The sequence below is a fragment of the Colletes gigas genome, unplaced genomic scaffold (assembly GCF_013123115.1).
Source record: "Colletes gigas isolate AHSC1104 unplaced genomic scaffold, ASM1312311v1 Colletes_gigas_Sc00014, whole genome shotgun sequence".
Lineage (NCBI taxonomy): Eukaryota > Metazoa > Arthropoda > Insecta > Hymenoptera > Colletidae > Colletes > Colletes gigas.
Window position 1 is genome coordinate 6,622,324 of NW_025106643.1, and position 23,417 is coordinate 6,645,740.

At 48.1% G+C, this 23,417-nt stretch overlaps 1 protein-coding gene across 2 annotated transcripts in view; it reads left to right on the forward strand.

Moving 5' to 3' along the window:
• LOC122399536 (protein tiptop) overlaps nt 1-21,520 on the forward strand; it is a 144,251-nt gene extending 122,731 nt beyond the window's left edge. For both annotated transcript variants that reach the window (XM_043400278.1, XM_043400277.1), the window contains exons 3-4: nt 11,594-11,837; nt 17,110-21,520. In XM_043400278.1, the coding sequence (XP_043256213.1) occupies nt 11,594-11,837; nt 17,110-20,971 (4,106 nt within the window). In that variant the 3' untranslated portion in view covers nt 20,972-21,520. The remainder of the gene's footprint in view (nt 1-11,593; nt 11,838-17,109) is intronic.
• Nucleotides 21,521-23,417: the final 1,897 nt, after the last annotated feature.

A 23,417-nucleotide genomic window follows, 5' to 3' on the forward strand; every position in this document is an offset into this window, starting at 1 on the left:
ATCGTGATGAAGGCGTCCTCCTGTCATCTCTCCTCTTCCACCTCGCCAGGCCGTCGCCCCGCGGCATCTCGACCCTCCGCCGACACCCTTTCCACGCTTCCGTCAGTATCCACGCTTCCAATGCTTCTTCGCGAGCCGCGTCCGGTTCCAGATGCTCTCGCGGAAATGCCTTCCAGACGCGCGCAAATCGCCCGGCCGCCGACGTTACCCGGTGACGACATCGCCGAGCATACAACGAGACAAAATGGGCACCAAACGGGTTCTGTGGATTTTCGCTTTTTAAGCGGGAGCAATGGCAGCAACGGCAGTAACGGCAGCACCTTACGGCAGCCACGCATCGATCATCACTGTCGCCTGTTGCGCGATCGGGCGAACGGACGGACGGACGGACGGACGGACGAACGAACGAACGAGCGGACGAACAAACGAAGGAATGGACGAACGGTTGGTCTTACCGGACGTGTACCCTATCATCCATCATCCAGTCGTCCTACCTGCATCAACGGACGCACCTACGGCGCGACCGTGCGCGCTCGATCATTAATACCATTCGGTCAAGTACGCCGTGACGCGACTCGGTAGATCGCCTTAACCGTGCTACGGCTCCTATCGAGGACGGTGTCGCGAAAGACCACCGGCGGCAGCACTGTTAAAGCGCAATTTACGCGCGCCGTTTCTCTAAATGGACACCGAACCCAGGCCAGCAAACATTTTTTATAATAGAATAGATCTCGAAAATCTCGGTTATATAATTACAGATCATGTCATCGTCGAAGAAACGAATCGAGGGTCAAACTTAATTAAATTTAACTTGATCATGATCACGATCGTACTTGTGTTATGTCTCTCGATAAAAAATAAGAAAGAATAAAACAACGAGCTACGCGTTTGAAATTCCTAGAGGAGGTATACGAGTAGATGGGACATGTTCCATCGAATGGGAGAGAGTTATACTGGATAGTAGATAAACACATCAGAAAAGGAGTCTCGAAATTTAATAGTACAAGTACGAGCAAGATCGGACAAAACCTGATGATTGGAGCATCATCGGTACGCGAATAGTAAATTAAACAGGTTAATCGAATACTTTGAGACAAGGACTTGGCGAACAAGGCAGCAAAGATGAAGAATCCAACCTTGCCGCATATGTAGTCATCCAACCAGAACGTTGAAACAGAGGAGTAATGTGATGGAATTTACGAGTATAGTAAAACGGCCCATACACGTTACGATTTCCCATACGAGAAGTAGTATGAGAAGTTGCAACGATGGTTGTATCGAGTTACTTACGATCTAAGTACGTAGCATCGTAGGACAAGTGAGTACGGAAGGCCCACACACGTTACGATTTTTGCTCAAACGATAAAAAAAAAATATACTCCCACCCCTAGAACATAAGCCCCCATTTTGAAAACGAATTCGATTCAAAGTCCTGCAACATTGCCAGTTACCGTATTAATTCTTTTATTATATCTGTAAGAGTCTTGAAACTATGCGAATCCATTAAATTTCTACTTTGACTGGTCGAGTCAGGAAATCGACTGCCAAAATTTCGAGAGTTAGTAAAACACGAGGCGTCGGACGTTCGCGTTGCTATTCGCGTTAATCTGAACGATAATTAATCGCGTGTAACTATGTTTACTTAGCGAGCGTTTCTGACCGACCCGGCGACACTTTTCTCGCGAGATTCGGCTTTTGCGTCGCCAAGTTGCAGCAGTCCATCATTCACCGTCGGCTGTGCGAAACTGTCGCTTCGTCATCTTCCACTTTCGCGTCTCTCCCTTCGCCAACGTGGTTCAACGCGTCTCTCTCTTTCCTCGCTTCTCGTTTCTTCGCCGTCCTCGTCGGTTTCTCGCTATCCGTGCCGAAATGATTCTCTTTCGATGCATTTTGTCGCTTGCGTCCCGCGCGGAACCCCGTCGTCGTTATCTTGGCGCGACGAGTTCGTTCACTCGCTCCTAGCCAAATCGTAGACACAGAAGCTGCCAAACCTAACACAGTACGGCAGTTGAAAAAATAGAGAAAAATAAAAGCGTCACGAATAAATTTATATCTAAGTTTCGTTCTTATCAGTTGTCTTTTAATCAAATTATACCTCACTCGAAATACCGAAGGCTCCAAAAAAATACATACGTTTGGATTCAGATTTGATGACCAACATTTTTGCAAAAGGTTATTTCACTATTGATTAGGATTTTTGCAGAGTAAATTACTAGATTCTCAAAGGTGTGCAAAATTCAACAAACAATAAAAAATAACACTAGAAGCAAAAGTATTCTCAAGTAAAAATTAGGCTGACAATGTGGTAGATATAGTATATAGTAAATAAGTATAAAATGAGAAGGTAAAGGATCGGTCAGAACAGAGAGAGGGGAGAAGAGAGAGAGAAAGATATAGCGGTTGTCAGCACGTTTGCGCGAACAGATAATAGGTAGAACGATGGGGTAGGTTCTCAGTGGCCTTGACCGACCAGTTGATTTTGTTCCAAATATAGTATTGTTCGACCGAAGCGTCGAGAAAAACTCTGGGCTGAACGCGATGTTTGGAAACTTCCATGACCCAGAATAGCAAACAGAAACAGTTAAATGTATTTAATGTGTATGTATATGGCATTTATGAGACGAACATGCGTTGTATAGTATACTGTATGTGTATGACGCATGGGTATTATTTTTTAGATAATTTTGCAATTTACCGATTTTTCTCAATGTTGATTATTCGGTTGTTTTAGAAAATCCAATGTTTAATATTTAAAAAAATAAACTTATTGAATATTAAATAGAAGAGCGAACAAGAATTATTACAACTTGATACAAAGTAAGGTTTTAAAGCGTGCAATACTTTCTGAAACAGTCCAATAAAATCAGTATCGAACCAATACCGAGAACCGACAACAGCATCGTAACCGGAACCGATCTGTATCATTTCTGGAACCTCTTCTGCCCATAACAGTCGTAAGATTATTTTGGTTCGTCATAACTTTTTCATCGGGAACGTTTATATAACAGTTTGAAACAGTTATTTTTGGAAGAGTTTCAATTCCTAGTTTACGGGTACGGTGAAATCACGGCTGAACGGAACGAAAGGTGCGGACGGAGCTACCTAGATTTCGCTGCGTAATATTCTTGCGTAGCGCGACTTTGTTACGATACGGAGTGACAATTTTGGAACCGAAACATCAGCCACGGAAATCTCGTGGCTTGGCGTTCCGGAAGAAGGACGTAGTGAACACGGAGCTACGGAGCGGGAGAGGTCGAGAACAGGAAAACCCTAGAAGGAAGACAAATACGTGCGCGCGAGCGCGAGTCAAGGAGGCAAAAATAAAGACAGAGTGTGGATGTAAACGGAGGGAAGACGATGGTAGCGGAGAAAAGCAATCGTGTGACGCGGATTCAAAGTTTTCACAGGCCTTGTCGATCGTGCGAGATTGAACGAGGCGTGTCCAAGTGCCGCGACTTTGGAATATCCGTGGAAAATTGAAGAAGATGGCGCCTCGCGTCGAACGGTTCGACGTCGTTTATCGTCGATTGTTTTTGGTACCCCTTTGGCTTGGGGGGAGGGGGAGGGACGGTGTTTCTCATCCTTCGGAACGTGTTGGAGAACGCGTGGCGCGACCGATCGAACGTCTTAATCGGAGGAAGAAAGTTCGACGAGCAAGAAGGGGACGAAAAGACAGTGGTTTGGGCATTCGCGAGACGAACGACGTGTTTTTTATACAAGAGGTGGAATCGTGACGCGTAGGCTGAGGCCCGGTTCGGACGAGAATGAAAGAACGCGGCGCGGCCAGAGGACGAAGGGAAACGATTCGACAGGCTGATGGAGTGAGTGTTGACTTAGGATAACAGTCGCCTCATCGGTCAATCAGTCAGGTAGACTACCGTAGGTCGGTGCTCCGTCTTCGGTTCGGGCCTGTCGTCTCGTTCGGACGGCTAAGTGACTCACGAATACGACCACCCGACGATCCGGTTGGAAAGACAAAGCGATTCGAAAAAGACCACGACGAATAAGAAGAAGACCCTGCGAGAGGGGTGAAGAGGGAGAGAGAGAGAGAGAGAGGGTTAGGCCGAATCGTAAACATTTGCATCAACGCCCGAACGCGGGTCCCCGTAGGGGGACGAGACGCGAATACATTAGAGATCGGTGTTAGGCGAACCGGTGGACCGCGACGATGCCCACCACCCCCGACCCAAAGACGGAAAGGTCGAAACGCGAGAATTATTGGCGATGGCGCAAACAAACGCGTTGCAGGCCTCGCGGTGTTGGTGAAACGAGAGTACGTCCTGAACGGGCTTTGAGGTCGAGCGAGGATTCGAGAGCCGGTTGCTTCGAGAGGAAGAAGCGTCGGATGGAAGATGGCGAGAACGAGCGAAAGGCAGAAAGAAGGACAGAGGAAGGAGAGTGGATTCACCCGTCAGTCACTCTCTGGCAGACCGCGAGAGAATCACAATGCGGAGCCTCCCTTTGCTCTTCGTCTCTGTTCGTCGTGCCCACCCGCCCGCTCGTCCGTTCGTCCGTCTGTCTGCCCGCCTGTCCATCCGCTCGTCTCTTCGTCTGCCTCCTGTCACTCTCCTCGCCAGCCTCCCGACGGTTCTCGCATCAGGAATTCATCTCCTCTCCTGTCCTGCCTGGCCTGCCTTGTCCTCCTCCGTTGTTCCTTTTGTTCCCTCCCGCACTCCTTCGCTCTTTCCTTCCACCCCGCTCTTCGGCTTCATCGTTTGCCCGCTTTGCCCCGCCACGGCGTCGACACCCTCACCCCTCCCGCCACGCCGGTTACTCGTTATTACGCGCCGTTTTATTTCCGGTACGTTGCTCGAGAGCTTGCTCGATCGACCAGACCCACGACGCTGCTCGCGCCTATCGTGCTTTTCAAGAATTTTGATCGGTAAGGTTAGAGATGGCTGAACCCAATGTGTTTCCGATGCTGGTCTCTGTCGAGGAGATAACGCGACCGGCCGAATAGCACCTATCCGTGACGAACCATTCTCTAACACATTCGCCGCCACGTCATTTATGGATCACACGATTCTTCGCTAAAAAAATTAATTCTCGAGATTGGAAAAGAAAATTTAGATAAGACTCGTGAATTTTAACGAGGCTGTACAAATTAATTCTATGACAAATTGTGGGTGTGCTAGATTTTCAATTGTCTGATTTGAAGGGTTTGATCTGACAGTTAACGCGTAAACTCTTTCCAGTCATGATACGCGCTATAACTCGATTCAAGTTTCGTTTATGATAACACAAATTGAATCATACATGGGAAAGGGGAAAAAACCATTTACAGTATAATTCTACTAAAAAATGTAAATAAATATCCTTGATTAGGACTAGGTTTACGTAACGTATCAATTTAACAGGTTTCAGATTCCATGCTTAACTTTACGAAACTCATAAATATTATTTGTCAGCAATTTATGTTGAATTTAATTGATGTATCGATACGAACGTAGGTCCTAATAGAAAGAAAAAGTGGGGTTAGCGAGAACGGAGAAGGGTAAGAGAAACAAGAGAGGAGACGAAAAGCGAAAAGGCGATTTTACCACGGCGGAGGATCGTTTCTGGTCGACGAAAATTTTCCGAAAAATCGGTTTACTCGATTCGAGCACTCGAGAGGATTGCTCCCTTGAAATCGCAGGAGGTCGGGCCAAGGTGAGCGGCCGTCAACGTCAAAAGATCAAGACGAAGATAGCGCGCCAAGCAGACGCGCGACGAAAAACTTGTTATCTCGGTTTGCCCGGCAAACAATTAAGCTTGCCGCGGGTCCGTCTGAAATTTTCGCAACGCGCGATGTTTTAACAACCGGTTTAATTGCTGGCAAACGCAGCTGATTTAACGCGCGTCGATGGCGCATAAATTTAGAACGGACGGCAGTCGACGCTACTGTAAAGCTCGGCCGTATTAAAATTTACGGTCCTGATCGTCTTCGCCGCGTTTGTAGCGCGACGAGGATCCGCGAGTAATTTTTTCTCTCTCGCGACTGGGGCGCCGACGAGATCCGAGGAGATTTCTTGCAATGTGACGTCAAAGAAGAATCTAGAAGCGTAGGATAATTTCGCGACACTAACTCGCCTCTTTGCTACGATTTTTCGAAAATTAACGTCTGGAATGGCGAACTGTTCTTTCCAATCCAAAATCTTGCACTTTGATAGATAAAAATCTGACCGATCGTGGATATAAATATGAATAAGTTGCGTTGAAAATATAGTACGACGATAACCGGTCCCTGTGATATTAATACCCTTAAGAAAGCCTCGAAATATATTCAGTTTAATAAAAGATTACGACCGAAACAAAAATGGAATAGTCAGTCGTGTTGTCGACCCAGTTAACGTCGCATTGCCGATTATTAGTACACAGAGTGATGTACTGTCTCGAAGCCAGACGTGTCAACAAATTGAGGCGATGCTAAAAATGTCAGCATTTTAACGCGTTCGTTTCGGTACGACATATGTATACATACACTGCATGTATAGTTCTGCGCGAGCATGGAACCTTCGTTACACGTCGATAGAATGTATTTGTAATTTTTCGACTATTTTTGTCAAAATTTGCATTGTATAACAAAAACGTTTACCGTACCGCCAGGTATGCAAATATAGTACAAATAACTGTAACTGGTCTACGCCTTCGAACACGAAGGTCCATGAAAAATGCCATTGCAGCAAACGTATTAAATACCAAATATATAAATGAATTTAACTATTGCCACACCGAATAACTTATTAAAAAGAAATATCAGCCAATAGCAACTTTCGTTTGAAATGGGGATTTGGGACGAACGTATTGTCACAGCTCGATTCCGAGTGTGTGTCAACTTCTGGGATCGTTTCGTAACCTCGAGAGCGACTGAAATACCAATCATTTTGCTGTTGTACACACGATTCAGTGGGTACGTCGAGGCGAGCTAACTTCTTGGCAATTAAAAAGCATCGATCTTTGCGTCCCATCGTCCGAGGGAGTCGCAAGCGTGACCAATGTGGCTGTCGAGCGGCTCGGGGGCACCGCTGGTACCGAGCACGAGTATGTGATACCAGTTAACCGGTACCATGTACTGACACGTGTACGTACGCGTACGGTGGATCGCCATATTCAGACCTCTGAAGATGCGTAAGAGGAATGCACAATACGTCTGATAAATAACCCGGAATGACGTTGTAAAAAATGGAGCAACGGTCGTACAGTAGTACCTCGATTATTGCATGAAATTTGGTACCAGTTAATCGCACGAACGTGTTTTCCGGTACCTAATAGTTGTTTAATGCGTTGGAAAGTAGAATGCCCAAACTGCAAAATGTGTATTTGTTCATAAAAATCAGACGAAGTTATAGCAGCTGTAAGATTAAGTAAACTTTGCGATAGTCCGGCTTTTCCGGGCAAATACCGCACTGTGCGTCGTTCAAATCCCATCGGTCGTCTCTGAAGCGTTCTTACTCCTCAAATACTCGTCTACTGGACTGCTGAAGTCTCGTTTCGAGTAAAGGTTCGTAAGGCCGTCCGACACAGACGTTTCCATTTATAATTAAATAATGAAGAGTCGCGTTGAGAGATGAATTACGTGCTTAAGATATCGTATCGCCATATCGTTGTTTATCCCGTCTTTATCGACTCCTTTGTATTCGAGTACGAGGATTTCCGATCTCGTGTGACTTTATTCAAATAGTAGATGTCTATAAATATTTATAATTAGTGATAAAACTCTAAGAAATATAGTTCCTGACGATCTATGACGATCCTTGTGATCCAACTTGTACGTTTCTGTTAAAATTTTCCACTAGTATAATAGATAACGGTTAAAATACCGTTAACAGAAGTTCGGTCCACTTATTTATCGAAAGAAGTATGTGCGATCGGACGGTTAGCGGAAGCCCGACAGGAAGGGAAGAAAAGATCGCAGGGTCGAGGGGTTGGAGAATGCGAGCGGGGGAGGAAAAGGAACGGCGAGGAGTGGAAAAAGTCGAGCAAGGAAGGTAAGAGGAAGAGAAGGAGAGGATTCGCCGATAAGACTAATTATTGTTGTGCATCGTGTACCGATGGTGTATTGGCACGGCGGAGGAGGACGATCGAAAGAAACACGGCTAAGATTGTGGTGGGCAGAGGGTTAAGGCTAGAAGGAGAGATGAGGTTTGTACGCGCGCGTGCACGTAGTAGAGTCCGGTTTCACGGGCAAAGCGCCGATACGTAGCTAATATATCCCAGTGATTGGTAAGGCGCAACGTTTGGCCAAACCGAGAGCACGGGAGGAGCGGATATCGTGCAGCAGCGATCTTCGAGTCGGTGTCAGGGACTGGCCGCTTTCAACCTCGGTACGCCACGCTCCTTATTCCTCTCGTATCTATCTCGAGGTCTGAATATGCAACCCTGCGCTGCTAGCCTCCTCGTTAACAGTCCGCCAATGGGGATACGCGATCTTAGGCTTGCGCCAAGCCACTCGCATTCTATTCCATCAGTAGCCATCCGGAGGCCTCTCTTTGGTTCGTTTCGCCACCGTTTCTCCGATCTCTAGCCGCCTCCGGACGCTCGCGGACCAAGAGGCCAATGTCAGGAAATTCGAGAAATCCGCGATCGCTTTCCTAAAAGAAGACGCGTTGGTTGCGATCGAATAGGCACGTTTGAAAATCGACGGTACTATACAGATCCAAGAGGTTATCAGTTAACCCCTTTTAACCCCGTGTATCTATGAAATCGTATGCCCATTACTCGACGTTCTAAAGTCTGATTTAAATCTGCTATTAATATCTGCTACAATTTCTCTATTAAAATGTTAATTTGTCAGTTGTGCAGACTCGCGTATGGTCCCAAAGTATAAATCTTTTGAGAAAAATCTAATTTGCGTTGCAAGGGGTTGGTAATTAATATTTTTGTATCGAAGGGCTCGATGAATGCTACTTACGATATAAATAAAAAGATAAAAGCAAAAAGGGGAAAGGGTGGAGGTGGTAGAAAGTGGAAGGTGCAAAGAGTACACGTCTGTTTTTACGCGGAGCGAAGCGAAACGAGAGGAAACGGAAGGGAAAAGAGATCGAGGATGTTCGAAGCGGGCGGAGCTGTCCGCCGGTGGTCCGCCCTGGTCTCTCGACTTCTTGCGTATCCCTTCTCGGTACGAGCTCGGTTCCAGACCATTCTCGAGCTCTTCCTTTTGTCCAGGTTTGTTGTCGTCTTCCTCGTTCTCGGCGTCGACGTGGTCGTCTTCGTGGTCGTTGGTCGTTCCTGGTCGGAGCACCTCCCGTTCCCGGGCTGGATCGCTGGGCAGCGGCAGGCAGCAGCAGCTCTTCCATCGAATCGTTCACGGTCGCGCAGGGCTTCGGAGGGCCGCTCCGGATGAGAGACAATGGACAATGGGGACATAAATCTGCGTAATTAGTTGCCGATGCCTCCGCGGATCAATGCGCGATCTCCTTTCCCTCCTTCTTCCGCGGCCCATCGGTGAACAAACGATCGTTTGGTTGGCCAGTCGGCAAAGTAGGACGGTGCTCTTCGTCCTGGTTGTCCCCACCCTCTCAAAAGGGAGGTGTGCAGGCTCCTTTCCGCCTCTTTCGCTTTCTTCGGTCCTAAGATCGGCATCCTCGGCTTCTCGAACGAGAACGCGTGACTTCTGAACAAGATGGCGATCCTCCTCGCGTATCGGAACCATCCTCGCGCGGCTCGACAAGTTAACCCTTTCGCCGAAACGCGCTTCGATCGAAACATCCGTCCCATACGCGGAAACATTTTTCCTCGTCGCTCGCTGAAACCGAATACCCGAAGCTGAACTCTGTTTTCTATTTGCTAAGATGTTAAATTTGGCCCCTGCACTGTATCTAAACACAATTGTCTAATAGCCAGAGGTGGATTGGGCGTACAAAAAGTAATGAAAATAGTAAGACTATGGAAGAATGGTAACCGATGTCGAAGAGAGTCTGACAGCAGCGTTATCCGGGTGCGACGAAGACCAAAAAGAGCGCAACCTACTTCGACAAAACGCTACGACGGCGAGGACGATACGATGGCCGACTCCGGTGCCTTGTTATCGTAGGTTCAAATGTAGAAACGATTTGATTAAGAGTCATAATACGAGGAACGGAAGTCTCTGGCTGGCTCGACAATGGCCCACCGTGATCTCGCTCGACGCATCCAATGCAGCCTCGCCATCGACGCGTCGTTCGCAACATCGACACAGCCGCCGTCGTCGTCGTCGTCGTCGTCGTCGTCGTCGTCGTCGTCGGCGTCGTCGGCGTCGTCGGCGTCGTCGTTACCGCCACCGCGAAAGGCTGATAAATGAACAGATAGCGCTATTGTTTTGCTCGGCATCCGTGGCTCTTTGCGTCGTTCCTCTATTCTTGACGGCGTCGTTTCCAAATTCTCCCTCTCAGACCCCATGGCTTCGTTCCCACTCTTCCTTCTTCGTTTCTCCCTGTTTTGTCGCGCACCCGTTTTCATCCGCTCGATCGTCCGTCTGTTCGATGATTGGTCGTCAGTTTGCTTTTCATTGCTTCTAGCGGTCCCAGACTCAACACGATCGATCGTAAAATAAATTATAAAGTAGCCAGCAAAGTAAAGGGGTGTAAATAATTTTTATAGGGTAGACCTTCGTATATGTAACTGGATTTCACATAGTTGGAGTTCACTAACACATCTCACTCGAGCTATGCTACGCAAAATGTAAAATAGATAGTTCCATTGGAATTGGGCATGTTTGATTTTCAATTAGAGAATTATTTTATACAAAAAGGAAAACTTGTCAAGTGACAATTAAATTACATTCGACAACGTAATTTAGCGGCAAAAGCTTGCTCACGCTAATGATTTTCGATAAATGAGTTATTAAAATACGTAAAAGTAATGTTTTAATTATCGTTGTTGTACCCTTGTAAACAATATTTGATAGTTAATCGTTTAACAAACTCGAACATTTAGTAACTCTATGCTTTTCAATCGTGCAGTACATGCAGTACATAATTAACATTAAATATCTTCCACCTATTTTAACAATTATCAAAAGCATCATAATTTAAATCTAGAGCTAATACGTGCATGCAAGCAATAATTCCTTGCACTCCATTATTCTGCTACGATAACATAAAATATAATAGATTACATGGAAAATTATTGGGAAATTATTCTTACTAAATTCACAATAATGATTTTGTATATTTTCTAGTTAACTTTATACTGGCACATTAAAGGCGAATGCAGAGTCTGAAATTTATTTATAATCTCGGTATATCGTATAAATTATATTTAGAACTGTGATTGTAATTGATTATAACTATTTAAGTATCAAAATGTTATGTTAACGTTACATCTATGGCATCTATTATTTTTGTAGAAAAACATTGTACGATAAATTAACCCTTTAACACCAAAGGTGCATTATTGACAAAAAAAAAAAATAAGTAGCTAACTTAAAAATCTTCTAAAAAGATACGAGCCAAAAAATTCATGGTAACTAAACTGGTTTGTATACCTAATTTATCAATTATCGATCTTCCGCGAAGGCTTCTAAATTAGTGGACAAAAATGTCCTATCGGGTGCTAAAGGGTTAACGTTCGGTTAACTGCCAATTTGGATAAATTTTCTTACAAACTTAAAGGATCGTTGGATTTTTCGTTCCAGGGGAGGACGGAGTCGAAGGCTCAGGGCCTGGCACGGACCTCCAAGGGGAGGAAGGCGATTGCGTGGAGGATGACGGCCCAATTAGCCCTAGCGAGCGGGGTTGTGCGGCTGCAACCAAAGAAGAAGAGGATGGCGACGCAACCGATGAAGAGGACGACGAGGATGCAACGCCGCCTACGCCACCGCCTTCCGCTACCGCGAGATTGAATCCCACGATTTTGAGGGACACGGGACCTCCGGACAGGTAAAAATTGTTCTTAACTCTTAATTAGACGCATCCCGTTTTTTAAACAATTGTTCGCATGGAGTTAAATACGACGATACGAAATTTGATTTAGAATTAACTGTTTATTAAAGTAATCGAGTGTTTTGTTCTGTAAATCGTTAATGTTGCATCAAAGGGTATAGCCGAATAAGGGGGTCAAATGTGCCCCCAAACCGAATGGAACGAGCCCGGGGTCATTCGATAGCAAAAAAAAAATAACCCATGTGTGCAAATTTTTAACTTGAAATCTCGACCGTGGGGGTAGTAATGGGGTGAAAACGAAAATCATGTTTTTGAATTATTTCTCTTGACCTATTGAGTAAAAAAATGTAAAAAAATTCAGAGACATTTCGGGTACCGGGGCACATACTTTGGGAGATTTTCAGATTTTTTGATTGAAGAACCAGGTAGTGAAAAATAAAAAACAGCAAAAAATGCCGAAAAATGCCGATTACGTATTGAAGGAGGCCCGGAACTACTTTTATACTTTTATAGTAAACAGGTATTACTATTACTATTACTCTCAATTTTTTTCAGATTTTTCATTTTGGTGCGCCGCAGTGAAAAAAAATAAAAACCGAATTTTTCCTCATTTTCTGCGTATTAGAGTAACTTACACGTTGAATTTTTATGCGTCCTTCAATATATAAGTGTTTTGTAGACTGTTTAATGTTTCTACACTAAGCAGAATTACATAACAATTGAAACAAATAAAATAAAGCCAACCGTTGAGCGCAATATATCCTAGAAAATCAACGATATTTTCAACGGTGTCGATGGCGCAGTTGTTAGAGTGTCCGACTGCTGAACCGCTGCAAGTTTTTTTACCATAGGTTCGAGTCTCTCTTCTGGACTTAGGATTTTTTTTCCTTCATTATTTTTTTTTTCAAATTCTAACTATATAACAATGCTTTATATTTATTTATAAATGTTCTGAAAGCATTTTACAAATATTTTAACCTGAAATATGTATAAATATAGTTTTGGAGTGTTTTTTGCGTTTTTATTTTTTTTGTCAACCACGATTATTGTTTAACATCTCTTACACTGAAATTAATGTGAAATGTTAGTTTTCAAATCTCTTACCTTTGACTATTGTGAATGGATCGGCGCAGAAGATTGTATATTGGCTTACTATTACTTCTTCTCGCCCTTCGATCAAGCAGATCTTTCCTTCTTTTTCTCTTTCTTTGATAAATATGAATGTTTGCTACGGCTTCAGTATCTAACGTAGACATGTAAGGGCCATTCCACGCCAAATCTATTAACCCACTCTCTGCCAATGATATTTTTTTCTAATAAACCCATTTTTAAGTACCAGTTTGATCGTTTCATGCTTATTTTTGAATGAAGTATCATTGCTCGATGGAAACCACGGGCAAAAATGATTAATTGTCCTACCTGCGTTACGAAGGAAATAAAGATTCGTTGGGTGAGGGCCCAGACCGTTCAGGTCAATGGGTGATTGTCGCGTTCGGGTTTCACAATGTATTTTTTAATTACTCAGTTCATGCTACTGTATGCGATGGGATTTATACATAATTACTTGGCATGGTCCGTAGAGGTTGGTCCTGCAATTGTTTCCATTATCTTTAAAACCAGCAGTAAGGAAAGGATAATAACCCTTACATGTCTACGTTAGATACTAAAGCCGTAGCAAACATTCATATTTATCACAGAAAGAGAAAAAGAAGGAAAGATCTGCTTGATCGAAGGGCGAGAAGAAGTAATAGTAAGCCAATATACAATCTTCTGCTCCGATCCATTCACAATAGTCAAAGGTAAGAGATTTGAAAACTAACATTTCACATTAATTTCAGTGTAAGAGATGTTAAACAATAATCGTGGTTGACAAAAAAAATAAAAACGCAAAAAACACTCCAAGACTATATTTATACATATTTCAGGTTAAAATATTTGTAAAATGCTATCAGAACATTTATAAATAAATATAAAGCATTGTTATATAGTTAGAATTTGAAAAAAAAAATAATGAAGGAAAAAAAATCCTAAGTCCAGAAGAGAGACTCGAACCTATGGTAAAAAAACTTGCAGCGGTTCAGCAGTCGGACACTCTAACAACTGCGCCATCGACGCCGTTGAAAATATCGTTGATTTTCTAGGATATATTGCGCTCACGGTTGGCTTTATTTTATTTGTTTCAATTGTTATGTAATTCTGCTTAGTGTAGAAACATTAAACAGTCTACAAAACACTTATATATTGAAGGATGCATAAAAATTCAACGTGTAAGTTACTCTAATACGCAGAAAATGAGGAAAAACTCGGTTTTTATTTTTTTTCACTGCGGCGCACCAAAATGAAAAATCTGAAAAAAATTGAGAGTAATAGTAATAGTAATACCTGTTTACTGTAAAAGTATAAAAGTAGTTCCGGGTCTCCTTCAATACGTAATCGGCATTTTTCGGCATTTTTTGCTGTTTTTTATTTTTCACTACCTGGTTCTTCAATCAAAAAATCTGAAAATCTCCCAAAGTATGTGCCCCGGTACCCGAAATGTCTCTGAATTTTTTTACATTTTTTTACTCAATAGGTCAAGAGAAATAATTCAAAAACATGATTTTCGTTTTCACCCCATTACTACCCCCACGGTCGAGATTTCAAGTTAAAAATTTGCACACATGGGTTATTTTTTTTTTGCTATCGAATGACCCCGGGCTCGTTCCATTCGGTTTGGGGGCACATTTGACCCCCTTATTCGGCTATACCCTTTAGGAAATCCCTTAAACTGAGAAATTGTGTAAGTTCTCTACTATATTACAAATTTCCACGTCGTCAATTTGAGCTAATAGTACTGAATCTCGTAGAGGGAGATCGGTTTAGGCAGCCACACCGGAAAACGATATTAGCGAGCACGATTTGCACGTACAATAGAAGCAATTGCAACGACCCCATGCGAGTAATTAAAGATTAAAGGTTAAGCAAACTAGCGTTCGAAATACGCTGCACTGGCTCTACTTTGGGTTTATCGTCCCTTTCGCTGTCGGCCATCAAGTTTCGTTCCGATGGGCCAGCGATGCCAATCGTAGGAAGCTGAAAAAATTGCGTTCGAGTTGTGATTCGTAGAAGCGTTTTGCGCGTAGACGCGAAACGGGGAGAGGCGCGAACGTCGGAAAGTATGGGCGTATATTTCGACGAATGCGGTCCGCTTCAAACTCATTAGCCGGTGCTTTACCCAGGGCGCTCGTCGTAAACCTCCTAAATCAACGAGAACGATGCTGCTGTTTCGTTTTGAAGTCGCCGACCTCGGGCGTCCCTCGTGTACACACACGGGTATTCTCGTTGTTTGAGCGCAACGAATCGTCAGGGATCCGTGGCGGGCGAGCGAGAGACGCGACGAAACGCTATTAAACTGGCCGCGAAAGGAAACACGCGGGACGCAGCGGAGGGAGGAGAAGGACGGGGGGAAGGGAAGCGCAAAGGGAGAGAACGCGAGTAATAGAGAGGCGTACGAGGGGGTGGGAGTGTACGAAGGGATAAATAAGCCGGTGCCAGACTGATATCGGCGACTGCCGTGCGACGTCACAGAGCTAATAGAGATAGGCACGTGTTACGCGTCGGGCTGCGCGGCCGATCTCGCTAACGCCGTCGGTGACACCGCTCCGGTACCGTTTTGCCGCATCACCGCTTGCCACGGGGGTGGCCGCGGCCGCGGCAGCAGCGGCCGTGCCGGTGGCGGGCTGCGTCGACGGCGCCTCCGTGACCCCCGCGCCCCGCTACGCCCCCCCAGCCCCCGAAAACTTCCCCTGCATGCGTGCCGGTGCTCCCCTTTCATCTCGCGGCACGCATTCGGCATTCAGTCAGAGGCAGTCAGTTACGAGCGAGCCGTCGACAAGCCTGCAACCTCTCGCTCGTTCTCTCGCGCCCGATTTCAAATTCGCGTCTCGTGTTTGTGTTCGAGTCCGCACCCGCGCCCGTGACCCCCGTGCCCATGCCCGTGCCCGCGCACGCACTCACGCCACCGATTTGTCACCCATGGATGGAAGGATCTCGCCGATCCACGCGCTCCTAGGCCTCCGCTCGCGACGAGTACGCGTTAACGAGCTTTCGACAGGTATCGATTCCACGCGGTTTTTCCACCGCTATTATCCAAGATCGGCTTTTCCGATTATCGCCGGATGACTGACGGCCGCAGTGACACAGTGCCCGTGCAAATTGTTCGTCGCGATCGACACGCAGTTTCGACGTTCCGCGCTCAGGCGTCGACCGTTCTCGCAGAAACGGGCTGTCAATTAACATTTTCACTGTATACCGACCGGTCGCTCCATTTTGCGAGCGAAGCGACTCGCACGAACCAACGACGATAGTTTTGTAAAAAAAGGTAGAAGATTTGGTCTTTTCTCTTGAGTCAACGACACGCAGTGAATGTAAAATTAACGTTCTCGCCGAATGATCGCAGGATCGATGGCAATCCGGGCCCAATCTTCAACCCTTTTGTTGCGAACGAGCTGCTGGTCAAGCAACCTAACTTGGACAACGTCAAAACAAACGCGACAAGCGACAAACTGGCGCCAAGTCGCTCGTCGGGTGCCAAAGAAACCGCTATCGAGCTTGAAATTTCTGTACGTTGGAGCATCCTCTTCGCATCTGCCGTGCGAGCTTAAACACACCTAAACGCGCTTCTCCTTTGGGTTCGACGCTAAAGGAAACGATTTACGACGAGGGCACCGAGCCTACGACCGTAACATCTTCTTTTTATACTGCACTCGGTATTGTCTCCAAGACTAAAGAATATTGTATTTGTAAAGACTCTTCTATAGGTTAGTAAGCGTTCAAATAGATTTCTCAAGTATGCTTCGTATTAAATCATGAATAGGCTTAGAATTATTAGGCCACGTCGGTAGAAGAATTTTAGCAGAGTTAATTGTTCTGTACAAAATTTTAATTGCACAGATTATTCGGCAGAATTTAGTTGAACGCTCTAAAAAGGAAAGTCAAATACTTTTCGTTATTCTTTGCTTGTCTCATCAACAGAATATGCTACCACCTTTAGATTTAGCTATAGAGCCATTTTAATATAACATTGTAACATTCGTAACTTAATATGTATTAAAGGGTAGTTCCCGTTTATTTAAACAGATCGATAAGGAAAATGAATGTATGAAAATAACGCAATCGATTAACAGAAAACGAGTATATCGGTGCACGGTAGCAAAGGGGTTCGCGACTAAATATAATCGAGCGTTCTTGTTTGCATCACGTAACGATCTCTTCTCTTGTATGATTTCAGAGAACCAATGAGTCCGCGCTGTCCCTCGAGAGATTCTCGGGAATCGTCCGGACCGGCGACTGGTAGTCCACCGCCGCCCGCAACGAGGAGCAGCGCGAGTCCTGTGAGCCCGAGCGGCATCGTGCCCCTTCCGCTCGGCGGTCATCCTCTTTTACCGCCTCATTCCGCGGCGATGATGGCGGCGTATCTGCAACAGACCCACCAGAGGTTGCTGCTCGGTCACTCGCCTCTGTCCCGGGGCTCGGTGTCGCCGTTGGTCTCCTCTTCGTGTTCGCCGCCAGCCGCTACGCCTGGCCTGCTGGTTTCCCCGAGCAGCGTGGGCGAGGTATCTCCGTCAGCGACACCTTTGCCCGCGGTCCTCGACTTCAGCACGAGGAAGGCTTCGTCGATCGAGGACGACGAAGACGAGCAAATACTCAACCTGAGCAAACCACCGACCCCGTCGTCTTCGACGGAAACGAACAACGGGCCGCTGGACCTGTCGGTGCCGAGCAGAAAGCGACCGGGCCCGGAAGATTCCCCGCCGCCTCCTGTGCGGAAATCCTCCAGGTTAGCAGGGACCGCGGCGACTGCGACGGTCCACCAGGATCCCGCGCAGGCTGTGACGGCCGTCGGTTTCGGCAGACCGCCTGTCGTGTCGCCGTGGACGTCGCCCGTGGTAGCCTCGCACTTTCCCTACTTCGCCGCCGCGGTCGCGGCAGCGGCCACTAGTCAGCAGCAGCTCTCGCCGAAGAGCACCGCCGGCGTGATGGATCACCATCAGCTCTGGAACGGCAAGATGAAGCCGCCGTCCGCGCTGGAGAAATCGTACCAACCGAGCGAGGCGACCAAGGCGTTGGAGAAGATGAGCGAATTGAGCAAACTAGGCGGAGAGGATCTGTTCAGGTCGTCGTCGGGCGCGACGGCCGGTGGACCGGGCGGAGTCGTGGCCGCCGCTAGCAACGCGACCGGTTCGACGTCGACCGGCAGCCGACACAACGCCTGGCAGTCGCACTGGCAAAACAAGGGAGCCGATCAGGCGAAAGACGTGCTCAAGTGCGTATGGTGCAAGCAGAGTTTTCCGACGCTGGCGGCGTTGACGACGCACATGAGGGAGGCGAAACACTGCGGCGTCAACATGCCAGTACCGCCTGCTGGTTCCGCGCTTCATCCCCAGCAGACGAACGTTCCGACCATTCCGACGGCCCAGCAGTCCCATCAACCTCAGACGACGTCGTCGGGCAACAGCGGGTCCAGCGGTGGCGGCGGCGGCAGCGGTGGTTCCGCGACTCCTAGCAGCAAGCAAAGTCCATCCGAACTGAATTTGCTGATCAAGGAGACGATGCCCCTGCCGCGGAAGCTGGTACGCGGGCAGGACGTGTGGCTGGGCAAAGGGGCCGAACAAACCAGGCAGATTCTCAAGTGCATGTGGTGCGGACAGAGCTTTCGTTCCTTGGCCGAGATGACATCGCACATGCAGCAAACGCAACATTACACCAACATCATCTCGCAGGAGCAGATCATCTCTTGGAAATCCTCGGACGAGAGCAAGGGTGGCGGCGGTGGAAGCGGCGGTAGCGGTGCAGGGGCTGTGACTGGAGCCGGTGGGGGGAGTGGAACGACGGTCCCTGGTGGGGGTGGCACCACGGGCCCCCACGGCGGGAACACCGCGGGTCCGGGTTCCGGGACGACCAGCAGCCACGTGAGCGCGGTACTGACCTGCAAGGTTTGCGACCAGGCGTTCAGTTCGTTGAAGGAGCTCAGCAACCACATGGTGAAGAACTCGCATTATAAAGAGCACATAATGCGTTCGATCACCGAGAGCGGCGGACGGCGTCGACAAACGCGAGAGAAACGTAAGAAGTCGCTGCCGGTGAGGAAGTTGCTGGAGTTGGAGCGGGCGCAGAACGAGTTCAAAAACGGCGACGCCGCGGCGGGTCTGAGCCACAGCCTTGGGAAACACGCCGGTAGAATAACCTGCGAGAAATGCGGCGAAAAGATCGAGACAACCATCTTCGTGGATCATATACGTCAGTGTATCGGCGCGGGGACGGTGAGCGCGAATCAACGGAACTTTCTGAAGAACGCGCTGATGTCGAACCATTTGCCCGCGACGTTACCGCCGTCCGAAAGCGGTCGTAAAAGCGTAAACGAGGACAGTTCGCCAGTGTCGTCTAGGCATCATCGGTCGCCGTCTTCGGCCAGTGACGCGACCACTCCGGGCAAGGACACTCCGACACCGACCACCAATGAAACCACTGGTAGCTCTTCGCCTTCCGTTTTAAACGCCATCGAGAAACTGATCGAGAAGAGCTTCGACTCCCGCGTCAGGCACGGCACGCCAGGCTTGCATCACGCTCAACCCGGCGCACCGATGGGAACCAGCATCTTGAAGCGATTAGGTATCGACGAGAGCGTCGACTACACGAAACCGTTGGTGGATCCTCAAACGATGAACCTCCTGCGATCGTACCAGCAGCAGCAGCACCACCAACAGCAGCACTACACCGCGAGCACGGCGGTGCGCCGGGAACGCAGCGGAAGCGAGTCCAGTTCCGTATCGGAACGGGGCAGCGGCGGTAGAACCGATTCCATGACACCCGAGAGGCGTCTGGAACTGTCCTCGGTCGGGCATTCGGAGAGGCATTCCCATCACCATCGCGCCACGCCCGACAAGCAACAGCCACCGCAAGGTTTGACGTCGGGACGTCACCACCCGACCGCGGAAGAATCCGGCGACGAGGAGTCGATCGCGTCCGCAACGGCTGCCGCCGCGTCAGCGACGGTGGCAGCGGGAGGGTCGACGTCGGTGGTCGTAAAAAAGGAGCCCAGGGACGAGGAGAGCGAGGAACGAGGCGCCAACGACGAGGAACAACCGCCGCAGTCGCAGTCTCAGTCGAACCGAGACGTGTTCGTGAAGAAAGAGATCATGGAGGACTGTAGAGAGGAGGACGATCAGGGATCGTTCAACCATCGGCGGAGTAGTTTGCACGAAGGTTCGGAAGAGGGCCGGGAGGTTATGTCGCCGCGCGTGAATCCACCGACTCCTAGGTCGACCGGGCAAATGGAACAGTTGGCACGCAGTCCGTGTAGAAACAGTACGAGCAGTCCGACGAGCAGCGACCGATCGGTGACCCCGCGCGGAACGCCGGACACTAAGGGATCGAGCAGTCTAGGCGCGCTATCCTCCATGTTCGACAGTTTATCGGGCGGCGGTAGCGGCGGGGGCGGCGGCGGTGGAGGTGGAGGCGGCACGGGCAGCGCGGTCGATTCGCAGGGGCGCAAGACCAGTAGTCATCCGCTGGCCGCGTTGCAAAAGCTCTGCGACAAGACGGAGACAAGAGGTCCAAGCGGCAGCGCTGCCAGGTCTGGCGGTGGTCCCGGGTCGACGTCGAGCCACGGTACGGCCACCGGGAGCGGGGTTGGCTCGGGTGGTGGACCTGGATCCGGAACTGCCCCAGGCGCGATTCTGGCGTTCAGCTGGGCCTGCAACGACGCCGTCGTCACCGCGGATTCGATCATGAAATGCGCCTTCTGCGACACGCCGTTCATTTCGAAGGGCGCGTACAGGCACCACCTGTCGAAAATGCACTTCGTCAAAGACGGCGTGATCCCGGACCCCTTGACCATCGGCCGATCGGCTGCGGCCGCCGCTGCTGCTGCGGCTGCTGCGGCCGCGGTCTCTCAAAACGCCACCGCGGGACCGCCGACCGGTCACAGTTCTTCCTCGCCCCCCACGTCCCAGCGCAACAAGTCGCCGCCGCTTCCGCAGGCGAACGGCAGCCCGTCTCAGTCAGCGGCCTCTCCCCTCGAGGAGAGCCCGCACTCGAAATTTCTCAAGTATACGGAGCTGGCCAAACAATTGTCCAGCAAATACGTATAGTCCGAGCCCCGTAAGTAGCGGTGCCACTTGTACATAAGTGTATCTATACTGTAACGACTGTAAAACTAGCGACCACCGGTTCGAGAAAACCTTTCGACCTTCGAACCTCCGCCTCGACTGTCTATCTGTTCGTTCGCGAATTTTCGTTATCCGGGCAAGGCTTCCGCGTCGTGGCCGCGTCGTGGCCGCGTCTCACCCGTCTTCTTCCTATATCGACACTCTTCGTCTCTCTCCTAGCCGATCCTTGTCCTCGCGCCTTCGAATCTTAGAATCTCATTTCGCTTCGTCATCGCTCGGTTCTCATCCTCAGGCCGCCGCACACCATGATAACGGAACTTGTCGCTGGATAGTCGAGCAACGCGGGCGTAGAAAGATAGCCGATACATCCGACGAGGAGGTGGATGTCGAACGTGCGTTAATTAAATTGTGATGCCACCATATCTCGCGGCACTGCTGAGTCAAGGGGCTCGGCGCGCGGCCAAGTTTGTGATTTTATAAATATTTAAGGACATTTACGACCGGCGATGAGAGGCGTTATGAACGAGAGAGAGAGAGAGAGAGAGAGAGAGAGAGAGAGAGAGAGAGAGAGAGAGAGAGAGAGAGAGAGTACGGGAGAGACTGATGAGAATGCAATTTGGGGTTAGGGTGGGGGTAGAGGGTATGAGAAGAAGGGAGAGAAAAAGAACGGAGAATAATTGGGAGTTTTCTTACGCGAAAGAGAGGAAAGCTTACCCTATCACGGCTGTCGTAAGGTCGGATCATCATGTATACCTCTAGAACGTAAGAGCGTAGTTGATTAGCGCATAGGTTAGGCTAGGGTCTGCCCCTGTATAGGAATCTCTTTGTTGATACTTATTGCTACGAAACCGGTGAGATCGTTCGAGGTCGAACCTCCTCGAAATTCTACGATTACCGAACGAATGGGTTAACGAGCGTTAAAGAATCGGGCGTAGAGAACGCGGAGAAGCAATTACGAGATACGGTGCAATAGCGAGGCTCGCGGTTGCTCGAAACGCGCGCGGGACGAGTACGAGAGAGAGAGAGAGAGAGAGAGAGAGTGCGCTCGCTACGCGGCGACGTCCTCGATAAAAAAAAAATATCGTTTTCCTTCACTCGTAGCGTGCGAGTAGACCATTGTAAATTTTCTTTGTTCAAAATACTATTTATTGCGCCGTGCGAGCAAACGCGACATTTTAAGTGTAAAAATAACTATCATTATTATCGCTCGAATTATCGCGAGTACCATGTATATTGATTACAATTACGATTATTCTATATTATAAAAGAGAGCAGACGAAAAAGTGCGAGCGACAAATTTTTGGAATGGCGGCGCGTGTCGGAAAACCGATCGTGTTCCAGCGTGCGAGCGTGCGTGTCGGGGCCCCGAACAATCATCGGACCGAATAATCTTGTATCTGCGTGCGTGCGTACGTCCGTCCGTCCGTCCGTGTGTGTACGTGTGTGCGTCGTTTGACCGTGTGTGCGTGTGCGAGTGCATGTGACGATCGAAAGTATGATTAAGAGTTGTTGTTGTCGAGCGATAGCGTAGAAGAGACACGACGCAGGAACGAGAATGAAGGAAAAAAGATGCGCATGGAGCGAATGCACGGGGCGAGGATCTGTTGCACGAGGGAATGGATCGGAAGTGCGAGAGCGCGAACAGAAAGCGTCGGGAGTCGAGCGAGAGGAAATAGGTCGAAGGGACGATGACTGCGCGCGTTCGAGGACGAGGAACCCCTGAAATCTGGAGCGGAACACACTTGTATACGTATTTCTTGTAAACTCTAATTCTTCCATCGCGGACTTTAAAAGTATTTATCGATATAACGATAATATTAATATTATTATTGTAATTATATACGATTGCTGAGAGTGGGGCGAAGGCGGGACACACGAGGTCCACGTGGACGCGAAGAACGACATTACGCGCACAAGATAAACGCGGCATGTGTACACACTCGCGGAAACGAGAGAAAACGAAAAAAAAAAAAATAAATAAAGATACGAAAACGTGGATGGCCAACCGTGCGAAAAATACGCTCGAAAAGTACCTACCTACTTACAAATGCGCAACCACAAAGATATGCATCATGTATACGCGACTCTTGAAACCATTTTACCAGATTTGTCATTATTTAATTATTTCGGTTGTATTTTAAAATGCAATTAAAGCTCAAATAAATATATATGTTATAAAGTATAACAGTGTGCGTTCGTTCACTTTACCCGAACTAAAGTACCGGTCGATCGTATGTCAAGAAAAGGGGTGGCGTTGTTAACTCGATAGGGCTCGGTATCGGTTCGAATATACGTACGTGACGGTATCGTGGTCACTGGCTCGCGTAGAATATCGTCGAAGAATAGTCAGGACTAGCGGATAAACTAGATAAACCGGGAACTGCATTACGCGAGATACGATCTCCACCAAGGCCGTCTCCCGTCTCCC